A 21550-nucleotide genomic window follows, 5' to 3' on the forward strand; every position below is an offset into this window, starting at 1 on the left:
TAGAAGAAAGAAGCTAAGAGAGGTTATCCTAGCTTTTGGGGCTATTTTTCCTTCAGGGCTACCTGCCATTTCTGGAAGAGATTGCTAAGAGGCAGAGAAGCTAGATAAAGCATTCCTCACACTTATGGACCTAGGAGAGGGGTCAGTGAAATTTCCTGTAGAGAGCCATAAATAATTTTGGCTTTGGGGGCCACTTGTTTGTAACAACTACTCAACTTTGCCATTATTACACGGAGCTAGCCTTAGGCAATATATTAATGACTAGGCATAAGGTGTTCTAACAAAACTTTATTTACAAAACCAGCTAAATTTGGTAAGCTAAATTTGGTCTATGGGTCATAACTCACCAATTCCTGGGCTAGAGGTAAAAATTGGAAACCACAGACTTAAACTCTTAGACTTCAAGGCCCTGGTAAAGTGCCCTTGGCTTTGGGTTGGGATTCTGCTAGGTGAGTCAGATGGAGAGTGGCTCTCCCAGGGACTCAACTCTTGCTCTAAATCATCTGAATCCTTGAGTTGATTAAGGTGATTAGTGCCCCCAGCCCTTTAGAAGCAAATTTAAATCTTGTCTGAAGAAATGCTATTCAAGAGCCTCAAATTATGTCTGTAATTTTTTTTAATGTTTTTTTTTTTTTTTTTTTTTTTTTGAGAGAGAGTAAGAGTGCAAGCAGGGGAAGGGCAGAGAAAGTGGGAGACAGAGGATCTGAAGCAGACTATGCACTGTCAGTGCAGGTCCCGACATGGGGCTCAAACTCACAAACCGTGAGTTCATGACCTGAGCTGAAGTCAGACTCTTAACTGAGTTACCCAGGCACCCCCATCTATAATTCTTTTATATAAAATATTCAGGTCTCAATAAAAATATGATCAAACATATGAAGAAATAAGACTTTATAAAATTAAGACAAACAATAGATGGTATAAATAAACCAACTGAAGATGGGCTTTAAAATATTTATATTCAATATGTTCAAAAAAATAAATGGCAAAATAGAAAATGCTAGCAGAAAACTGAAAATTCTAAGGAAGGACCAAATGAAAAATACACTACCTGATATTGAGAACTCAATGGATGGATTTCATAGATAAAACAGTTAAAAGCAGAAATAGTGAATTGAAAGGTACATCAGAACATTCAGAAAGAAGAAAAACAAAATAGTAAAGAACATAAGAGACAGGGGGATAAAAAAGAAGATAATTTTTTATATTATAATTTTTTATCATATAATTGAGAGTCATAAATGGAGAGAAGAAAGCAAGAAAGACATAATATGTAAAGGAATAATAGCTGAGAATTTTCCAAATGTAATGAAATACATCAACTCACAGATTCAAAGAGCCTTATCAAACCTAACAGGGAAAACATAGATAACTAAAACCACTCCTGGGTCATTATAGCAAAACTACTACTACTACTACTACTACTACTACTGCAAAAAAAAAAAAAGAAAAAAAAAAAAAAAGGATTATACACCATGACCAAGTAGGATTTGTTCCTGAAAGGCAAGGATAGTTCAATATACAAAAATCAATGTAATACACAATCCTGAAAGTTTACCAATTAAGGTAAATAGGATCTTTAAATATTTCATATTCTCCATTTTCTCAACGTTCTCTTTTTGAAACTCTAAATTTATTAGACCATTTCATAATATATTCCATGTTTTTCAACTTCCTTTTCTGGAGGATTTCTTCTCGACTATACTCCAGTTTACAAATTCCCTCTTTGTCTGTCTCTAATATGCTATTTAATTATTCCATTTTATTTTTAATTATATTTTTCCTTTCTAAAAATTGGATTTGGTTTTTCCCAAAGTTGCTTACTTTTTTTACTGTAAATTTTTTACTTAATTATACATACAGAAAAGTATACAAATTATAAGGGTACCTCTTGATGAATTTCCACAAGGTGAACACATCTGTGTAAACATCATCCAGATCAAGAAATAGAACAATTCCCAGAAACCCAGAAGTTCCCTTGTGTCTGTTCTTTTATATATGTGTGTGTATATGTATAAATAAATAAATGAATAAGTAAAATATACACACATATATTTATATTTACATATATATAATATATAATATATAATAAATATATAATATATAATATAATATATAATATAATATATATATATATATCTTTTTGAGACAGAAGGGGAGAGAGAGAAAGAATGTATGAGGGAGAGACAGAGCGAGAGAGAGAGAGAGAGAGAGAGAGAGAGAGAGAATCTTAAGCTGGCTCCAGTCCCAGCACACAGTCCAACTTGGGGCTTGATCTCATGACTGTGAGATCATGACCTGAGCCGAAATCAAGAGTTTGACACTTAACCAACTGAGCCATCCAGGTTCCATATGTTGTGTGTCTTCTACTATCTCATAGATGAGTTTTGCATGGTTAAATTTTGTATAAACTTAATCACATAGCATTTTCTATTTATGTGATAATTACATTATCTGAAACATTTAGGGTCTCTGTTATTTATTGGTTCTGAATTTATGTTTTTATCATTTATAATTTTGAATTTTGAGCTTATGTTCCAAGAGACAAATCCATGAGAATTCTGTGGGGACTGATTCAAAATGCTTTCCTACAGGGAAGATTTATTTTGTCCAGGATTCTAAGGAACTATTAATCCAGAACTCTTTAAGTCAACTTCTGGCTTTAGGATTACTTGGCTTATATATGTAGAAAAAGTTCAAACCTCAATCTATATGAATGTTAAGATTATGGCTGCAAACTTTCTAGGAGACATATTTTTATCCCCTTACCTGGAGCTAAATCCTTAAAAACAAATTTCTTTTAATCTCCTTTTACTAGAGGTCAGATTTTCCTCCATCTCTTCTTTCATTGAACATGTGATCTTTGGGGGATTTTGGTTTTATGTAAAGATCTCAGTTCTAACTCTCTACCTTATATGGACTAAAGCTTGTCATCTGTCCTCCATTTGACTGCTAAAATTGAGGGTGATTATTTAGCACAACCAAGTATTTTTTTTTAATGTTTTTATTTATTTTTGAGACAGAGAGAGACAGAGCATGAGCAGGGGAGGGACAGAGAGAAAGAGAGACACAGAATCTGAAGATGGCTCCAGGCTCTGAGCTGTCAGCACAGAGCCTGAAGCAGGGCTCGAACTCATGGACTGTGAGATCATGACCTAAGCTGAAGTCGGATGCTTAACCGACTGAGCCACCCAGGAGCCCCAGCACAACCAAATAATCTAATTTAGCAGTGCCAATAATGTTACATCATGAACCTCCAAATGTGATGAAAAATACACATCATTCATGTAGCATTTTTAACAAAAATGTTTGACCTCAATCTAATCATGAGGAAGAATCAGAAAAATTCAGACTGAGGCATATTCAGTTAAGCATTAGACTCTTGATTTCAGCTCAGGTCATGACCTCATGCTTTTGTGGGATTGAGCCCTGTGTTGGGCTCTACACTGTGCAGGGTAGACTTGCTTGGGATTCTCTCTGCCCTTCTCTCTCTGCCCCTCTCTCCCTCCCTTTCTCCCGAAATGAATACTTGAAAAAATAATAAATAAAAATTCATTTTTTTTTGAGAAGTTAAAACATGGGTCTTACATGTGTTTTCTCGAGTGAAGCAAATACCTGAATCATTAATGATATAGCTTAAAAGGAGACTTTGGAAGCTCAATTTACTTTTTGTAAAGCTCAAGTATCTGACATCTATTTTATAGTAGTTTGGGTCTCAGTTAAACAGAGCAAGGGAAATAGATATGGAAGTACCCAAGACAAACGTGAAAGAATGGAAAAACAGAATCTTAAAGATTTAACTAATGATTTGTTTAGGAAATGATGTGGAAGATATAATAGTAATAGCCTCCATGAAGATGTCTATATCATATTCCCTGGAACCTATGAAATTACATGTCAAATTACATGGCAAAGAGGAACTAAAGACGCAAATAGAATGAAGATTGTTAACCAACTGACTCTAAAATCGGGAGATTATCCTGGATTATTTGGGAGGGCCAAATCTAATCTTAGGGTTTTTTTTTAAAAGGTTTAGAGGGTGGCAGAGAGAACCAAGTAGATGGCAGGGTGAGATGGGTTTGGCCTGCCATTGCTGGCTTTGAAGAGAGAAGGATGGGGCCATAAGCCAAGGAAAGTAAACCTCTAAAAGCCAAAAACACATAGACAACACTCCAAAGAAACAGATTCTGTCAACCCTGTCAGCCCTGTCAACACCTCAATGTTAGCTCAGTAAGAACCATTTTGGATGCATGACCTCCAGAATTGTAAGAAGATAAATTGTGTTGCAATACACTAGTAGGTTTGTGGAAACTGTTACAGAAGGAATAGGAAACTAATATGGATGGATACGTATGGAAGAAATCACCAGAAATGATTCTTGGAATGAAGGTGTAACTTACAGAAATGGAGCAGTTTCACCAGGAAGCAGCTTTGGGAAGGGGTTAATTCTGAGCACTAAACTAATAGGAGAAGTCCAGCGAGTGGCTTAGAGTCAGGCTTTGGAGTTAAAGAGGCCTGGTTCTTATTATGGCCCTGCCTTTTATAAGCTGTTCCAACTTCATTGAGATACTAAACTTTCCTATGCTTCTACCTTTTTGCCTGAAGTGATGATAATAACAGCACCTACTTCATAGAATATTATAAAGAGAAATAAATGATAACTTATGCAAGGTCCTTGTGGTTGGCTGGCATGTGCTCAAATGTTGGTTGAGAATGATGATGATGGTGATGATACAGAAGGCACTTCCTATGTATTGTTTTTTAGTTATTACGGGCCATTAAACAAGCTTAACCACTTGTTTTATGACTAAAGGATCAGTGTAGGGATAAAAATGGAAATTAAATTACCTTGCTTTCTTGTTTAGAAGGGATGCCAGCTGTATGTACTATTTCTGTTTGAATTATTATTCTCTGGACTTGTGCATGTATGCACTCTCAGACTTAAAGTTAGATGCAACTATATCCATTTTCTAGGTCGATATTTTGCTCCTTTTTAAAGCCAGACCTCACATTTGCCCTTATAAAACCTACACAGCTGGCCAAAAGTCTGATGAGATTGCTATGCTCCAGGAGTGCTCGGACTGGGAAATAACTGTATCTTAATCCTATGCCCTGGACCCACAGAAGGGTAGAAAGCGTATAGTCACAGGAGCAATTAACAAGAGATCCAAGAGACAGAGAATAACAGAACTTGGCTAAATAGGATTTATTATCACTTCATTGCCCTTCTATTTAAAGCTCCACACTCACCTAGAATGACCTATGCCTTAAAGACCATGTTTTCTCCTTGGAGATGGAGTTCTTCCTTCCTGGGGCTAATAACAGGTATTTGTACATCTGTTAGTATATCCTAATTGCTCATGAAACACAAAGTTTAGTAAGTCAAAGTGCCTGCTCTAGAAGAGCTCAAGTCTGGTGGGAAACCGGCACCCAAACAACAAATAGCAAAAAACCAAAACAATTTCTTTGTTTCAGGAAGGATGAGACCAAGTACTTCCCATGAACTGTGGACATTCATGGAACATAGGTGGCAGCATGACAAAGGACAGTTCCCCAGAAGAAATTGAAAACAAAAGCGCCTCTGGTAAATAGGAAGTCTGTTTTCCAACTCTAGCTCTCTACTGTCTTTTTGTGCATTAAACTCTACTCTGCTTTTCAAAAAGCATATAGAAAGGAAGCCTGGGTGGCTCAGTCGGTTAAGCGTCCGACTTGAGCTCAGGTCATGATCTCTCAGTTCATGGGTTCGAGCCTCGTGTCAGGCTCTGTGCTGACAGCTCGGAACCTGGACCCTGCTTCGCATTCTGTGTCTCCCTCTCTGTCCTTCCTCGTGTTCTCTCTCAAAAATAAATAAAACATTAAAAGAAATTTAAAACAACAAAAGCATATTGAAGATAAGCCACAATCAATAGAACACAGGATTGTAAAAGAACACTGTTTCAAACTCTGAGAACCCTACCTAACAGACCTCTGGACTATTTCCAGTTTTTGGCTATTACATTCATCTACAAGTTGCTTTTTAGGCATATGTTTATATTTATCTCTCAAAACCCAGAGCAGAATTTCTGGGTTACAAGGTAGATGTGTGTTTAGTTTAAACCTTCTCTTATGAGGGAATCAGCAGTGACCGTGAAGACAGAGTTTAAGTAAATATAGGTTGACTAAAAAAGATTGTTATTTTTGTGATCACATTAAATTTTTGTCAGGACCGCAGTGTTATTTAAATATTTTGGAAATCTTCTATCCTAAGTTCAAGCCTCAAACTGGAACTCCTTCAAATCAAGGAGAATGTCTTAACTGAAAAGATGTTAGAGTGCTATCATTTTTCAAGTGTTTGCTCTTCTGGATCCATACTCTGCCATTTTGTGCCATTACTAATAATGCATCTCACACCTCTTTTAAATGGAGTCCTCTGTGTTCCCACACAGAATGGTTCTGTTTGGTTGGGGAAATTGGCATAAAAAGAAGCTCAAACCATTGACAAAATCACTGGGATTATACATGATCAAAAGCTCTCTGTTGACTCCCCTCATCAAAACACTTTTTTTTAACCAGATAAAAAATCATCATATCTTTCATTCTGAAGGAGAACTCTTCCACAAATCACCTTAAACATATTCTAGGATTTTATCCACTCTGTTTTTATTCATAAGACATTTGCTTGCAACCTAAATGGTCTGTGATACATGATTTCCAAAGTGGTCCTTCTCCTGCTAACTGAATTAGATGCCTCGCGAAAGATGACAGCAATACCAAGTTAGCTGGACTGAAAACAGATACTGCTAATCCAAATATCAACCAACTTCCTAGAGACACTGAGGCTGCTGCCCATATGCGTTAGAACAGAACCAACAAGGACCGAGGGTGCCATCCACAGGGCATCCCTGGGCCTAGGCTAGCAAACCATCAAAGCTGAGATGTCAACACCCCTGCATGGTTACCTTTTAATGAGGTTGTATTTGCATATATTTCAGTAAGGTTTCAACCTTTGATTTAAGGGGGGAAAATAAAAAAAGGTTTAACTTGTCAGTCCAACCTTCCAGCAATAGGGAAAACTGAAACCAATTGTGTCTGTTGGAAAAGTAGAAAGAAGACTATTGATTTAAATAGGGATTTTAAAAATTCAAAAGGGGGACACAGCACTATCGGCTAAAATAAATCTAGGGATGCCTTTGTATTTATGGCACCTGTCATCAGAAAATCTCAGTGTCCTTCATGGCAAGGCCCTGAGGAAAAAAACTTTTCTCAGTTATAACTATAAAGAAATTGTAACAGAGACTGAAAGAAAAATCCATGTTCTAGTCAAAGATTCTCTTGTGTATTTATAGGAAGCTTTTATCTAAAAGTCAAGTCAGCATATTCTTATACTGAGAATTCAGTGGAGTCTACAATTTCCAATACATTCTTATATTAACATTAGGCACTTGGAAGACATTCATCTTTTTATAAAAAATTTATTTCTCTGTAAATACAAATTCCAACATCACAAACAATAGTCCAGTGGAAAAATACTTAGCCATTAACATTGAAAACTTTTTTTAATTTAATAAATAGAACTTTGGCATTCAAAATTCTAGCTGTAAACCCTATTAGAAAACAAAAACAAAAAAACCCCTTTACAAAAAAAGAGGCAAGAATGATAGATCAGAAGGCATAAGCCAACCAGTGGCTTCACATTCTCTTTACAATAACTGTATTTCAATTAAGTCATGACCATTTTATTTACATATGAGGTATTCTGGGTGGTTCAAAAACTGAACCTAGTTTACAAAACCACCAGTCACAGTGACTGATTATACACTCTGCTGTGCTTTTAATGTAACCACCTAGCACCTTACTACTTCTTGTCATCACACCAATGTGATGCCAAATCTTATGTTTCTGTATTTAAATATTTTTACACATATGTACACACATATACACACAAATAACTACATTCCGAAGGAGTTTCCTGCTCACTATACTGGGAAAGGGCTGGGCTCCAAAGACATATCCGATACCCTCCTCTCAAGTTTCCTAAAGTATTTACCTAGTAATGAAAAACTGCTCCTTGCTTAAGAAAAAATCCTTAATCAGGTCTATTTACAGAAGAACAAGGTGCAATAATCATCAACATTCTTATAACTCATGTAAAATAGAAATGAATGCTTACTGCAGGCAAAAAGGCACAAAAGGTTCTCTCTGTATGCAGCTGCAAGTGTTGTTAATGAATTACTGATTTGAAACTACATTAATATACTCAATACTTTTAAATAAGAAAATTCTAAAAATCCAAAAGCTCTCCCCCTTCATGATTAAATGTGTAATATTATCATACAGTAATATGCCACCATGGCAACTTGGGGTAGGTTAGAAATTATACTCTTTATAATCAAATAGGAAATCATTTTTCTTGTTTTGTGAACACCAAAATTTGCCCAAAATGGAAAGAAACAAAATGAATTAACTTTGGCTCTGAGAGCTCCAGCTACTGGCAGTTTCAAATGATATAGTCTGAGCAAGGTTATGAGAACTGCTTCTTACTATAATTACATATCTACAATGATAGAAATTTACATAAAAGAATACCAATAATCCAAACTAAAGGTGTGCATGAGCTGAGCTATGCTATGTAAAAATATAGTCCAAGTTCTCCGCTGCTAAGTTATTCAATGAACTATCACTGATATCGAAAGAACATTTTCCCAATACAGATTTCTTTGAAAATATCCTCTAAGAGATTTCTATTAATGTCTTGAACTATGACAAAATTAATTTATAAGCTCATTAGTGAGTCAGAAATGTACAATATCCATTTTAGCAACACTTTCCGGCCCTTGAGATTGTCTCCAACAAGTTACTGAAAGAAGTCTAATTCAGTTTAATAAGCTGTCATGACCAAAATAAGTTTCACTAAAAAACAATATTGTTAATATTAAATATTGAACCCCATTTCAAACATAAGAAGGGGCCACACTTAAAAAACATTCAGGCATGACTTACCCAGTCAACACTTGAGCTTTTAAAATTAGAGGCCACTGAAAATTTACTAAGTTAAACTAAAGTCATCCTTTTTGGACACCAAATGAAAAGACAACTACTGTGCCTTTGATTCAGTTAATTTTATCTGCATAGGTAACTGGGTCTTTTATTGAGATACTGTTACTTTATCCTTGCTTTAGTGTCACTGGGGCAGAATAAACTCAACTTCAAAACCCAGCAGATCAATAATAAATGTTAATACTGCATAAGACATTTCCTAAGAAGATAAGCATTTAATTCACAGAAGCATAATTAAAATTTTTTCACATATAAGGAAATTTTCAAATAGATTTAACTTCAAAATTTAGGTTAATTTTCATCTCAGATATATATCAGTATAATAACTCCTAAGAACATCCCAGTTTAAACTAGGATAAGACACTACAGTGTTTTCTATCTGCCCATCTTACTTGACCTAATAGTAAAATCTTTGCTTTCAATGAGATATCACTATTACTACATTCTAACACAAGAGGTTATCTAGGGAGAGGGCAATTTTCTGAAAAACAAAATCAAAATTAAATGCTGACAAATTAGACTACTACTAGTTTCATTACCCCCCCACCCCCAATTCCCTCCAAGGCTTTCTACTTATTATTTAGGTCCCTTCACAAACTCCAGACTCCAAGAGATTACATTTTGTAATTCAGAGTTATACCTGAACTATCACATCTTATTTCCCTTTTTTATTTATGGGGGAGTATACATGTTGGAAACTGAAATACATCAGTAGTTTGTCAATTTTTTACTAAGTTAAAACATTTTTATCTCAAGTAAATTAAGTCAAATTCTGTAAGTTTTAGAAAACTTGTTTAAAAAATCAAATTATTTTATCCTAAGCCAGAAAACAAAAATGTATCTACAGTATATTAAAACAAATGACCAGAAGTTTGTTTAAAACAACAATAACCATAAAACCCCAAAACATATACTAAAAAACCTCAAAGGCATTAAGAACCGAGTGACCCAAATCAGTGATTACTTATGTGCATTAGCACTATCACCTTAGGGTGCCTTTATTTCCCAAACCATGGAGGCTGGGGATAAGGGTAGGGATTTCTATTCAGAGAGAATGTAAAAATGTGTGCTGCATATCTCTTATCTTTCTCAGATGTTATTATCTATTTTACTGTAAAGGCCCATTTTTCTAGATATTTTTACAAGGCAGAATTCTTTGCATCAGATTTTTGGTATAACTTTACTGCTCCCTGATTGTCTTCAAACAGCCAACATTAAGAAAACAAATGAACACATTAGAATGCCACGTTCTTACCAGTGACTTTTCCTTATTAAGTTAGGGACCTTGGGATGCAGAATCACTATAATGCACTGATTTCTTAGTGCCCAGATCCTAAGAAGCAAGAGTAAGGAATACTGAGGCACTGAACAGAAACAAAGTCTGATGTCCTTACAATGTATTATGACTGACTGTTGCAACATAACCTTAAAATAACTTACTGAGCACTGCATATAAGCCAAATTTTGAACTGAATGTCTTCGTGGGCAGTTTCCTTGAAGTTCTTATCCCACATATGTTTTCACTGCTGAAAATATTTAAGAAAAATCTTTTCTAGGAGCAGCCTTTATACCAGTATTTAAGCCTGGCAAAAAAACCCAAAACAAAACAAAACAAAACAAAACAAAACAAAACAAAACAAAACAAAAACCAGACACATGATCTGTTCTTGCCCCAAACAGTATTTTCCTGCTTGATTACCACCCCTTATTCCTTCTCTCTCTTATTTAGTCTTGACCTGTATGAGACCTGGTTGCATCAAGAAAACAAACCAGTTTTTAAAGGACAATGATTGCTATAAGTATTCAAAAGAATGCAATAAATGCTCTAAAGGCATTAAAATACATAGTCCTTCCAAAATACCAACTAAAACAGGAATATACTCATTTGGAAGTTTAAATAATTGTGTCTACTTAACAATCAGTTGCATTTCATAGTGATATCCTGTATTCCTGAAGAAGAACTAACCTGGTCAAGTTTGTAGTCTATGAAAAACCCTGTTTTTAATGTACTTTACTTAATAAATGGAATTGAAACATCACCTGGTTTAAATTTTATGTTAGTGATAATTCAGATATAAAGAATACAGACTGGCTTTTCTTAAAACATATACTTTATGTTTTAAAACTTTAAAACATATACAAAACTCCTGAAATGTAAACGTTTGAGAATTGGATAAATAAACTACTGTTCCAGAGTGACTTTTCAGTTAATCCTTCTTTTACAACAGCCTTAGAAGGTTTGCATTAATTCTTTATGGCTTTGTTTACATTGATATATGTAAGTAAATAGTAATTGTAAATAGTAAGGGACATGTTAAAATTAGTTCAGATTATGTTAAAATGCCTTGTGATATATAAATTACAATGCTAATGAAAAAGATCATCACATCAAAATTTCATACCTCTAAGGCAATCCACAATCACTCTGGAAAAATAGCTGACCTATCTACAGTACTAAAATCAACCCAATCCCACAACCTCATCATCTCAGCACAGTGGTTGTTCAAAATACAAAGGGTTTTGCCAGCTGTACTACTATTAAAACACTTGCCTGCTGTTGAATACTCTTGTTCAGCCAGCCCTTGAAAACCCCAAAGTACAACACAAGCTTCTACATGAAAGAAAAGAAATACAAGAATAAACAGTGTGTGCCTTTCTTAGAAGCTTTGCTTTGACCCTAGAAATCCTTATAATTTTGTGAATAACACACATGCACGCACACACGCGTGCGCACGCACATACACACACACACACACACACACACACACACACACAATTACAGATAAAAAAAAATCCTACCCCATTATCTGAAGGGCACTCTTCACAGCTTGGTCCTACGATCAGTAGTTTGAGAATACAGATTTTTTTTTTTTCTTAAACACTTTATCACATTTTTCAAATAGTAAGTCATTCTTTTGGCCTGATTAGATAAGCCCCTTTGAAACCTCATCAAATCCCCTTTCTCACCCCAATAAAACAAATTTACGGAAAAAAATCCTATGTGTAAGCGATATGTCACTTGTGACTTTCCATTATGGCTCCTAAAAAGAAATATGAAGAACTGTAACACAGCAGCATTTAACAATGGGTCATTATTGCTGTGGGACCAATAGTTGATCATTGGGTAATGCAGTTGTCTCCCATGTCCTGAGCATAGCGGTCTGATATTGTAGTCCTTAATTCGTCAATGTCCCTCCGTAACTGGCATACATCTGACAATTTTTTAGTGAGTGTCTCTGGGCTGTAGTCATTCTCAGTCTCTTCAGCTGAACAGTTCATTGCTGTGGAAATAAAATATGGAGAGAATGTCTCAAACTTTTCCAAATAAAGTCACTTTAGGATTTTTAAACCTAATTATAAGTAGAAATATAATGCCATATGCTGAACAAGAGTCCGGCTAAGGTTTAAATTATGTATCATTCACTATTAAATAGATCTTACTACTTAGTCCTGTTAAAATTTTGCTAATTAAGTCGCATTAAACCCATATAGTAATACAAATGTTCAACATGTTTAAAGGATGACAGTATTCCCAAAGTAGGAAAAAACATGCTCTAATAGTTCTCATCAAGCTCAACGACAGCATTCATTTCTTCTGACTTGACAAAAATCTGAAAATCACTTCTGTTTTCAGGGGTGATAGCTTAAATTTTTATAGACTGCAAAGTGGGTTTATTGGCATGGAAACACAAATTTCCAAAATATATGGTAAGTGTATATATATATGTGTGTATGTGTGTGTGTGTGTGTGTGTGTGTGTGTGTGTGTGTGTATATATGTTGTTGAAAGCCTACAACCCCACACAATTGAATTGAACTGATGGCTAGTTGCCCAATGGCTGAGTAACTGAGGGTGAGGCCCTGAGTCAGCTAGCTTTAATTATTTTCATCAGTTCCTTTCTTTGTCAGCCCATCTCAACCTAAAAGCAGACAGAGCCAATAACTGTAAAGTAAGTCTTTCCTTCTACCATCATTGGCACTGGTAGCTTACTGGAGGCATAAGAGTCAGGTTAACTTATTTGTTATTTTAACAAACACTAACTGAACATGATCCAGGCACTATGCTAGATGCTGAGGCCAGCAAAATAATGGATGTAGTGGCTTATTCTTAATGATTTACATGCACTTTCATAAACAAATAAGCACAGTCAAGTACTGTGAGAGACCTAGCACCATACACAAGCTACAGTGGCACAAAGAAGAGGACAACAAGCTTAACTGGAAAGGGTACAGGTTCACTGGATAGGCCAAGGAAGCAGAATGAACAAAGGTATGTATAAAGGCAGAAAACCAAAGAATCTGAGGAACTTCAAAAAAAAAAATAAATAAAGTCAGTAACCAGCTCTAAAATGGGAGAGTACAAATTATGAGAGGAAAGTGCCACAAAACAAGGCTGGAAGAGGCACGTGGGAGCTGCCTATCTCTATTTTGGGGACTGTAAGTATTAAGAAATCAGAATCACCATTAGGTTAGATGAACTCTGGCAGCAATGTGAAAAAATGCATTAGTAGGGGAAAGTGGGCTAGACAGTGCAGATAAAGGAATCTGAAAGCTTTATTTAAGGCAACAGTGCAATGGAGATGTAATGGTAGGAATGAATGCTAGGAAGGACCGGTAGAAATGATACAGCCTAACCATCATGAGTTGGGTAGGGATTAGGGACTAGGCACAGGAAACACACAGATAAAAGAAGGAGCAGGATGGAAGATAAAATTCTAGGTTGGGATGATAGGTGGATGGTGGTGCTACTCACTGAGAGGAGGAGCAGGTTTAGGGAGGGAAGAAAGGTAGTTTCTGTTTTGGATATAGTGAGTCTATGATGCCTGTGGAAGAACAAGGAACATTCTAGGCAGGGTAAGAGATAAACGTCCATATGGGTCAAAGGTACGGTGCTAACAGAAAACTAAAGAATGTGGATAGTATTACTCAGAGAAAAATATACAAAAAGAGAAACAAAAGCATACAAATTGTTGAGGAAGAAGTAAAATTTTCACTATTTGTAGATGACACTACTTGCAGAAAGCCCTGAAGACTACCAAAGAATTGATAGATTAATTCAGTAAAGTCACAGGATACAAAATTATAGAAATATAGAGAAATATGTTGCATTTCTATGCACCAATAATGAGACAGCATAAAGAGAAATTAAGAAAATAATCCCGTTTACAATTGCATCAAAAAGAATAAAATACCTAGGAATACACTTAACCCACGAGGTGAAGACTTGTACACCATAAACTATAAAACATGGATGAAAGATATTGAAGATGACCCCAACAAATGGAAAGATATACTGAGCTCATAAATTGGAACAACTAGTATTGTTAAAATGTCCATACTACTCAAAGCAATCTATAGATTTAATGTAATCCCTGTCAAAATACTGACATTTTTCATAGAATTAGCACAATACTAAAATCTGTATGGAACTACAAAAGATCCCAAACAGCCAAAGAAATCTTGAGAAAAAACAACAAAGGTTGAGGTATCACAATCCCAGATTTCAAGGTGTATTACTACAAAGCTGTAGTAATCAAAACAGTATGGTACTGGCACAAAAACAGACACATATAGATCAACAGAACAAAGAGCCCAGATATAAATCTATGCTTATATGGTCAATTAATCTTTGATAATAGATGCAAAAATATATAATGGGGGAGAAGGACAGTCTTTTCAACAAATGTTGTTGGGAAAACTGGACAAGCTACATGCAAAAGAATGAAAGTGGACTGCTTTCTTAGACCACACACAAAAATAAACTCAAAATGGATTAAAGACCTAAATATGAGACCTGAAACCATAAAACTCCTAGAAGAAAACATAGGCAGTATTTCTTTGACATCAGCCACAGAAACATGTTTCTAAATATGCAAGGGAAACAAAAGCAAAATCAAAATGTTGGGATTATACCAAAATAAAAAGCTTTTGCACAGCAAAAAAAAACAAAAAACAAAAAAAAACCACCAATAAAACAAAAGACAATCTACTGGATGGGAGAAGATACTTGCAAATGACATATTTGATAAAGGATTAATATCAAAATATATAAAGAACTTATACAACTCAGTACCAAAAACCCCACAAATAATTCAATTTGAAAAAAGAAACAAAAAATCAACAACAAAAGATTTATGAGAGACACCAAAATTTAAGTGGCAGAGAATTCCACAGAAGACTGAGACTAAGCAGTCATAAAGATAGAAGCAGAACCTAGAGAACAAAGTCATGGAAACCATGGTAGCAGCGCATTTACAAAAAAGGGTGGGATGAAAAGCATCAATGGACAGTGGATGGAGTGAGGAGATTCAAAATGGACTGGAGATTCAAAATAATCCACTGGTTTTTGACAAGTGAACAGTCTGGTCAGATTTTCACAGTACCAAACTATAAGGTAAGGAGTATAAACTTTAAATACTGGAAGGGGTATACACTGGGAGGTGAATGTGGCAAACTTCTTGAGTCTTCCTTTCATTCACATTTAGAAATCTCTCTTAATCTGATAACTGGAAAGGTTGACAAATACTATACAGGAGAATACAAATGCAGAAGGTTACAAAAGAACTGAAGGCGTGACCAGCTCTAAAATGGTGAAGAAAATAAGTCTTTTGTGTGTGAGCTTTTGGTTGCTCTGAGAGATCACTGCTAACTAAACCACCCCATGTTCACCTGGCAAATTCTCCCTCCTCTAAGATTCAACCCAAACACCAGCTACCCACGGAGTCTTCACAGCCCTTCCCAGGTAGACTTAATTAGTTTTCCCTTTAGGCTCCCATCATCCTCTGTCCATATCTCAATTATAGTACTCATCACAATGCTCTAGTAGTTTATGTGTGGGCAAGGGCAGTGTTCAATTGCATTATCAGCATCTTAGTACCTGGACCGTATAAGGCATTTAAAAATTACTTCCTGAGTGAGTGAATATACTTAAACTTTCAAATATTTTTTACATACCCACACTCACGTGTGTACATACACATCTGTGAAGTGGAAGGGAAAACTCTACTGACATCTCTGAGCACAGTTACAGTTTCATTTAAAAAGGGATATACTTTGATCAAAAGTATTACTTGGTTTGCCAAAACAACTATCATGATGCCAAATGGTGGAATCTTTTTGATGAAACTGCAAATAAAACTAGTCCCCAGTCTAGTTACATTATTAACCCTATTATTAGATAATTGCTCAATACAACATGGTAGGTGCATAATACTTAAAAGTCTTACTCCATTCATGTCTCTTTACTTATGTCCATTTCTTCTGTATTAAAAAGAGACCAACATATATCAATATCATAATGATTCAGAACCACAAGCAGAGATGTGTGTTTCTGCAAAAGTAGCACAGAAGGACTCTAGGATATTCCTGGGGCAGCTCTCTCGCAACTATGTGTGGAGGAAGATGGAACTGAGGGATAATGGGTGGGTGACACACTGAAAGGGACAAAGTCAGAATGTATGCACGACAAGGGCAACAGATACATGGGCCATGAAAACCAGCTCTTGTGACAGCACTGGTACATATATTAAGTCATTGCCATAGAACATACACTGCATAGGAAAGCAAATGAGTATCTTTTCTCAAATAGTTTAACGCAGACAGATGGCTGGGTCATTAACTTAGAGAATTACCACATGAAAGCAAACAGAATCATTGCTTTTAGAAGAGTAACCAGGAAATCACCCCTAACTACCACTCCAGTCACATATTAACAGATTCGGCAGAGCTCATCCACACAGGCAGTCTGCCAAGTGGCAGTCTGAATCAACTATGAACCTGATCACTTCTATAAGGATAATGAAGTAATAACTGTTATTTACACACCTACAGATTTATTCAGAGATTTATAAATCTAAGTAGGAAAGGACATAAAAACAAATAGAAAAAAGGCAGTCAGAAATTCCTGATTCATGAAGACAGGTTTCTAACTGCTAAGCGATATAGTAAGGACAAGGCATCAGCCACTTACATCTGATTCCCAGTAATAAGGAAAGATTAGGCTCCTTGCCCTGAGCACGCTGATTAAGAATACTACACAATGCCTTCAAGTCAAACAAACAATAGGACATTTCCTTGAACAGCTGATCAATCACACTCAAATCAGATAGTGGCCATTTAGTGAGTACTGTCTGCTGCCTGGATTGGTCTCCTTCCTGGCCTTGATCCAATAAAGAGCACGTCTCCGGTCTTTGGTTCTGCAACGCATAAAGAAAACAAAAATCAGGTTGTTAGATCAGAGGAAGGTACTCAAAGGACATACAGGTTAACATTTTCCACCATCTATAAACAAAATGATAGAGTCCTATTAACATTCACATTAACCAAGTTTAACTGCATACACACAGTAGGGAAAAAAAAAAAAAGAAAAAGAATTTAAACAGTGAAAATGATTCAATGGTTCCTCTGGACCATCTCATGCCCCAGGGTAAACCTGAGAAAGGCAACAAATCCAGATTCAGTGTCTAGGAGTATCTCATATCATATAACATCACCTGATAAGCATCTGGGTTATGTATGTGTTTTTTTATGATGAGATTTATCCCAAGAACAAAAAGACCTATGAAGAAATTTTAAACCTCATCCTATAGTTTTACTGTTAGTAGGGATAACGGTTTAGTTACTTTAAACTATCTGTTGCAAACTGAGGAAAAAGTTTTTATGTTTTGTTAATGTTGACAGGTACCAAAAGTTTCAGCAAAAGAGAAAAAGAAATACAAGTATAAAATCAAAGGAAACAAAACCCCTAATAATCTTGAATTGTGAAATCCGAATTGGAAATATCAATATGAACTCATAAATTATCATACTCAGAAAAAGCTACCTTCACCTTATCCCCCAAACTGTCACCATCTATCTACTCTTCATCCTGAAAACTGCTAATTAGAGACAATATAAAGCTTTCCAGTTGGAACTCTATTTAAAAATTACCAAATAGCTTGCACTGATGAGGAAAAGATTTTTTAATAGATGAATGCCAGCTAATAAATATAAAAATAACTAGGAAAAAATATGATTTTAATCACGTAACGATCCAGACAATTATCACCAGTGAATACGAAAACCATCAAGGGAAAGGGTGCTAATAAACCGCATATTCACACAGTTACCTAAGTAGCTCTCCACACATTACCTACTGTTTGCAGAGGCCATAATGTAACAAAGGGAAGAATAAGTCTGTTATTTTAACCATTTTAACCCGGTGAACTCAGTATTTCTGTCACTTACAGTGTGGGATAACCAAACATATATAGTTTGATGATATGAACAATGCCTACAAAGTATTAATGACAAAAAAATGTTTGACTTGACTTACTGACATCTTTAGTTCTTCTTGTAGCTTATAAGAAATAGAAGGGGTAAAGAACAAGATAAATGACACCATGAGGAGGCAATCAGGCAAATCTAGGTCTGACAATCTGTAACTCTGTAAGACAACAGGCCCAGGTTTGTCGACAAGTCACTAACATGGACAAAATGAGAAACTTTAGATTTATAAGACAAAATAAAATGCAACTCATGGTCTTTTTTGATTGAATGCTAGTTTCAACTGTCATTATAAAAAGCATTTGAATTTCCCAAAGGGGAAATTTTAGTATAAACTAGGTATTATCCAATATCGAGGAACATTATTCTTACTGGGTGTGACAATGGTGGTATGTTTGTACAGGAAATGTCCCTAACTTTTGGAGATGCATTCTTGGGTATTTAGAAGCACAATGTCATGATTAGAGTTAAAAAACTAAAGTATTTTCTGTATAATGTATGCCATATAGGTCAGCTTATAATTAAGTGAAGAAAGTATAATCTGTTCCAATGATGAAGTGTTAACATTGCACCCTTCTTAAGGATTTTCAAGGATAATTTTGTTTATATTCAATTTACACTTTATTCAATTACTTTGGGACCTAATCTCTATATAGCATTTGACTGTTGTAGTTAAGTCTGTGGAGTTGTATTCTAAGACATGAGAAAAATAAAAGTTTACCTTTTTGATTATAAGTTTGTAAGAAACCTAATGGATTTAATTAACTGACATATCAAAATCCAGTCTTCAACTAAAAATATTCCATGATATGTACAAAATAAGCATGTGCTTTAAGTACTGAATCATTCTTTGACAGCAATTTGAATTTTTTTTACTCACATCAAGCAATGTTTCTGTTAATCTCTGTAGGTTTCTTTCTTTCTTTTCCAGCTCTTCCATCATCTTTTGAGTAGTCAATTTTTCTTTAGAAAGCTTCCCTTGCATAGACTAGAATAAAGAGAATTGGAAAGCAGAGAATGTTGTTAATGCTAAAAGCAAAATGCAGTCAGGTAGGTAGACAGGAATACAGGCTCTGAAATACTTTGAATCTGTCCTCCCCCACCCCTTGGAAGATAAAAGCCTTCATTTTAAAACAACCCTTACTGCATCTAGAGTGGATGACAACAAAGGAAAAAACAAATATCATCTTTACCAAGAAAGTCGACAGTCTGGGTAATAAAACATGTTAAACCTAAAGCAGCTGGTGTTGAATGCTATGTTACAAACAGCTCTTACTAACTGATTTTTTGTTCATGTATTCAGAGTGTTTTAGCAAATCTATACCTCCCATGCTCCACACCCCATTTTTCTCGTGGTTAATAAAATACAAGATAATAAGATCATAAGACCATCCTCATTTTCTATCATTTGAAACATAGCTAAACACACTTCTCTCAGTGTATGGTATTCTGAGCAGTGAATATGATGAATTCAGGCCAAAGGTCTATTATGGGACTTTGATAAATGAATCTCTTTCTTAACTCTATAAATTACAAATTATCCATTGTAATAAAATTCTGAGTGTACCAAAACAGTATATAGGATATTTTAAGAGTACTTGGGTCACTTCAGCTGCTAAGTCTGATTTTCAGCTACACACCAAAGATAAACTTGCCATAAACTCTGTAGTTATCAGTGGTTTCTAGAGGTTTTAATTAACACTTTTTCCTTTTGTGAAATCACAAGATCAATAAACATTTGACAAGAAAAGAGATTTCTTTTTTTTCCCCCCTCTCAGGACTATATTTATTTAGTCCCAATTCTGAAACTACTTCAGCATGCTGACTGCTTAAATAGTACACAATACATTATGAAGGTTTCCCCCCACTCATATTATCTCTGGCTAGAATAAAAGAAGATAGCTGTCACCATGGGTTGAGATAAGATTCTGTAAATATAAAGCAGTTTTCTTAGTAACAGATATTCAACTTTGTAGCTTATTACTTGGATTTGTTTGCTAAACTCTATACAAAATTTGTTTACATTTAATAACTCATAAGTTGGTTACAAATGAATTATGCTCTGGGGTGCCTGGGTGGCGCATTCAGTTAAGCATCCAACTCCAGCTCAGGTCATGATTTCCCAGTTCATGGGTTTGAGTACTGCATTGGGCTCTATGCTGACAGCTTGGAGCCTGGAGCCTGCTTTGGATTCTGCGTCTCCCTCTGTCTCTGTCCCTACCCAGCTTGTGCACAGTTTCTCCCTCAAAAATAAACATTAAAAAAAGAAAAGTGAATTAAGCTCTATAACAAGAGTATTTCCTTCCAGGGAAAACTTTATATCTCACAAAATTTAATCTCACAGCAGAAAGTCACATGGATTCTGAAATTCCTTTGTAACTGCATGTGAATGAACCAAAAACCTATTTGAATGATATGTATTTATTTATCTGGCTGAAGATCTAAGCTTACAGGCATAACAAGATTATCTGACTGGAATCCAGAATTTATCCTAAATTTTCTTAAGATTTTTGACTATTTATCTTATTAGCATTGTGGAGGAAAGGCATAACAGTTAAGCTACTCTAAATCTAACATTTTAACAATAAAATCTGACCCTGAGAGGTATTTTCACAATACTATAATGTAATCTAGTGTTTTATATTTTTACCAGTTCAGTCATACTGAATGTGATTAATAATTAGCAAGCAAATCTGACTAACATGTTCATATATAAGACTAAATTTAAATCAGAAACAGGCAATTGTCTCCATCAGATTAAATATGAAATGTTTGGCATTAGTGCTATTTTTCATAAGAAAAAAATCTGGATTTGGGAAATATATTAAGCTTAAGATGTTTGTTATGTTGGTTGGGTTCAGGGTACTTATGAAACAGTCCTTTAATAGGGGAAAGAGTTCACAGATAAACTTATCCTAAAAGGCCCATATGTTGTATAACCTCTAGACTAATATGAGGGTATGAGTGCCATAGCTGTCTGACACAACATTCTATCTATAAGATTATTTCTCTATCCTAAATTGTATGAAAAAGCATATGTTTAAAGCTTAAGAAAAAAAGAGAAAGGAAAATTTCCAGTAATCTTAGAATGGGATTACTAACATTAAAAACTTTAATTTTCAAATGTCTACAATATGTCTATAAATTTCCAGTTAATCATCTTTTAAAAATTCTAAGTTACTAACCTATATATATTTATCACATTCTTTTTAAAAAAATTTTTTTAATGTTTATTCCTTTTTGAGAGAGAG

General features: G+C 35.1%; 1 protein-coding gene across 1 annotated transcript in view; it reads right to left on the bottom strand.

The window, feature by feature from the left end:
* Window positions 1-7435: 7435 nt before the first annotated feature.
* Window positions 7436-21550, bottom strand: part of CEP85L (centrosomal protein 85 like) — a 173712-nt gene continuing 159597 nt past the window's right edge. The window contains exons 11-13 of the mRNA XM_030316238.1: window positions 19180-19287; window positions 17005-17230; window positions 7436-12317 (exon numbers count right to left, since the gene is read on the bottom strand). Of these exons, the coding sequence (XP_030172098.1) occupies window positions 12154-12317; window positions 17005-17230; window positions 19180-19287 (498 nt within the window). The 3' untranslated portion in view covers window positions 7436-12153. The remainder of the gene's footprint in view (window positions 12318-17004; window positions 17231-19179; window positions 19288-21550) is intronic.

Source organism: Lynx canadensis, chromosome B2 (genome assembly GCF_007474595.2).
Source record: "Lynx canadensis isolate LIC74 chromosome B2, mLynCan4.pri.v2, whole genome shotgun sequence".
Lineage (NCBI taxonomy): Eukaryota > Metazoa > Chordata > Mammalia > Carnivora > Felidae > Lynx > Lynx canadensis.